The sequence below is a fragment of the Neolamprologus brichardi genome, chromosome 3 (genome assembly GCF_056152115.1).
Source record: "Neolamprologus brichardi isolate AB-2024 chromosome 3, ASM5615211v1, whole genome shotgun sequence".
Classification (NCBI taxonomy): Eukaryota; Metazoa; Chordata; class Actinopteri; order Cichliformes; family Cichlidae; genus Neolamprologus; species Neolamprologus brichardi.
The window spans coordinates 57786700-57789692 of NC_142106.1; the positions used below are offsets into that span (position 1 = coordinate 57786700).

The following is a 2993-nucleotide window of genomic DNA, read 5'->3' on the forward strand; positions in this document are numbered from 1 at the left end:
GAAGAAAATACTGTTTGCTGTGTAGCCTAAAGAGCTTGGAAGCTGCAGCTTTTTTTGCACTATCCTACTGTATATCCTGTATACTAGTATACAGGATATACAGTAGGATATACAGTAGTGTATTACTGTATACTAGTATTCTTATTGTATATATTGTATGTCTTATTCCTCTGTTCCTCTGTCTCTCTTGCTGCATTGAGCATGTGTATGACAAAAGAATTTCTCTCGGGATAAATAAAGTTCTTCTTATCTTATTTTATCTTATATGCTATATAAATTTTCATTGAACTCTCATGCTGAATTGAGTAAATATGGCAAACTGTACTGCAAAACTATTTTTTTTAATAATATTTAACTAAATATTAAATATTTAAATATTTAATATTTAAATAAATAAATATTTAGTCAGAGTTAAATATTTAACTATTTAACTTATTTTTTGAGTTATAATTACAGAACAATTTGGAAACCAAACCATATTGAATTTTGCACTACCTGGACAGGGCAGTGTAAATGACCATGGCAGACCCGATCTCATTTGAAAGCTCTCCAGCATCTTTATTAACACACGGTTGCTGAAACAGAACACTCAACGGCTGCAGCTCTCCCACTGCCAGCTGCACACATCACCAAGAACGACAAAAAAAAAAAACACAGGAAAGAACAGCTTTTTATGCCGGCGAGGCATGATTGCAGGTGCTGCGCAGATGCATCCATCTCGCCTGCAGCAGCATCACAGACCACGACCCGCCACAGGCAGTCTACTGATAATTAGGTTTTTGAAGTCAAGACATGATCCCTAATAGACACCAGTGGAAACAATTAATGGTTCATCTACATGCAACCCTGATACTGAGTGCAATGGTGTGTGTGTGTGTGTGTGTGTGTGTGTGTGTGTGTGTGTGTCCTCCAGTGTTTCTGAATGTCAGTCCAAACCGTCCTCAGTTCTTCTCAGGAGAGTCTGTGACTCTGACCTGTGAGGGGGTTCACAGCCCTGATGGTTGGACCCTGAAGAGAAGAAATTACATAGAAATAAAGAGCTGTGGTGAAGACTTTGGCCAGTTTGATGGTTCCTCATGCATCATCTCAGATCTGGAAGCGATGTCATCTTACTGGTGTGAGGACAGATCAGGACAGAAGAGTGACGAGCTCAACATCTATGTATCAGGTACAGAATCTTTGTGATGATTTGGTGTCTTTTTCTGTTGTTTTTGTGGTGATTTGAGACTTTGACCTGCTGCAGGTGCTTTTATTTGCTGCTCATGTTGTTTATAAGTCTGTTACAGAGTTGCTGTACAATCATCCACTAGCTTCATGAGTTTGTGTTTCTTTGTCTGTCTGTACTTGTTTAGATGACGTGATCCTAGAAATGCCTGCTCTGCCAGTGATGGCAGGAAGTAATGTCACTTTGAGCTGCAGACCTCGTTATGACAGTTACAGAGTCATCTCCATCGACAGGGAGTCTGACAGGGAGAGCTTCTCTGCAGTCCACACCATCTATAATGTGCAAAGGTCTGATGAAGGCGTCTACAGCTGCAGTGTAATCTACACTGATATGGTGATGGTATCAGGTCATAGCAGGCTGACTGTTGCAGGTATTTAAAGCTAACAGCAACACCTGTTTCTGATTGAGTGACAGCTCATGCTGAAGTAGAGTGTTGACCTTCCAGTATTTAGCACCTCAATGTGACTGAAACACAAACTTGTCCTTATTTCCATGTGTTCTGCTCTTCCTCAGCTCCTCATCCTGATCCCACATCTCCTTCTCCTCCTCTGTCTGTGTCTATGCTCAGAGTCTTCTGCCATCTGCTGGTTGTAAGTCTGTACTGCATCTCCACCATCCTGATGCTGTTGATCTGCTGTAGCAGGAACAGGAACTCAGGTGAAAACTCAGATATGCACTAACACAGACTCTAATCCACCTCCATTATAACATCTTAACTCTGCCTACAGGAGAGGAACCTGCCATATCCATGTATGATGATGTCACTGCTGATGTCACCACTGATGTCACCACTGAGCATGAGTTCTGAACTCAAATCTGAAGGAGCTGCACTGTAACATTTATGCCTAAATATTTCCACATGTAGCATTGTGCTTTAACAACAACAAAAAATTACCTCGTGGCCGCCTGCCACTTCGGAGGTCCTAGAACAATAACTTTACAGTCCTGCGCATTCTAAATTAAAACATAAAATAATTAGAACACCATACATTACAAATTTTCACAATATTATAATACAGTTATAGCAAATGACAAATACCTTGTACAGCTGGTAGACTAACCAGGCCTCTGCAGATAGCTCGCTGAACTCCTTAGCGTGATTATTAAACGTGGGCTCACAGGCTATATTATCACGACCAAACTTCGCGATAATAGCGGTGTAACAAAACTTGTTCTTTGTGACAAGATAAACATGTCTCCTATACAAGATAAACACACCTTTACAATATTGTCCACAGAAATGTACAAGCAAGAACATTTTAACTGCTGCAACCATGAAGATGGTCTAGAAGCCTGTTATTATTATTATTTAAATTTAAGGGAACATCTGATTCCTTCCACAGATTTTTTTAATGACATTAATAAAGATATTTCTTTAGATTTTGTCCCTTAGAAGTAGTTCAAGAATTATTTTAGATTTGAAAGAAGGGGTTTTTTTCTTCAGAATTGGGGATTTGAGTGTCTACGTAGGTTCTCAGTCATCCAGGTCATGGTAATCTGAGGAGCTTGGGAAAAGAAGGGACTGGACTTCTTTAGGTTTCTTAAAGAGGTTTCATCAGAGACACTTCTTCATTTCTAAGACCAAATGGTGGAGAGTATTTAAGCCCTGGTGGAATTTCTCCCTTAAGAAGGCTGCCGACCCACTTTTGATCATGTGACTCATCACATGAACTAAGGTCTTCTCTCAGAAATGCAGTCTTACACGACTCTCATCTCTCCTCCTGTTATCCCCCAAAACCCCATTTCCATAGAGACTGTGTCAGCTCCC

The 2993-nt window shown here is 40.2% G+C and overlaps 1 protein-coding gene across 1 annotated transcript; it reads left to right on the forward strand.

The window, feature by feature from the left end:
* Positions 1-792: 792 nt before the first annotated feature.
* On the forward strand, positions 793-2084 carry LOC148105958 (uncharacterized). Its single transcript, XM_087838024.1, has 4 exons — positions 793-1168; positions 1353-1595; positions 1739-1882; positions 1954-2084. Exons 1-4 carry the CDS (start codon positions 793-795, stop codon positions 2031-2033), a joined length of 843 nt encoding a protein of 280 aa, XP_087694150.1. The 3' UTR covers positions 2034-2084.
* The last annotated feature ends 909 nt before the right edge of the window (positions 2085-2993 follow it).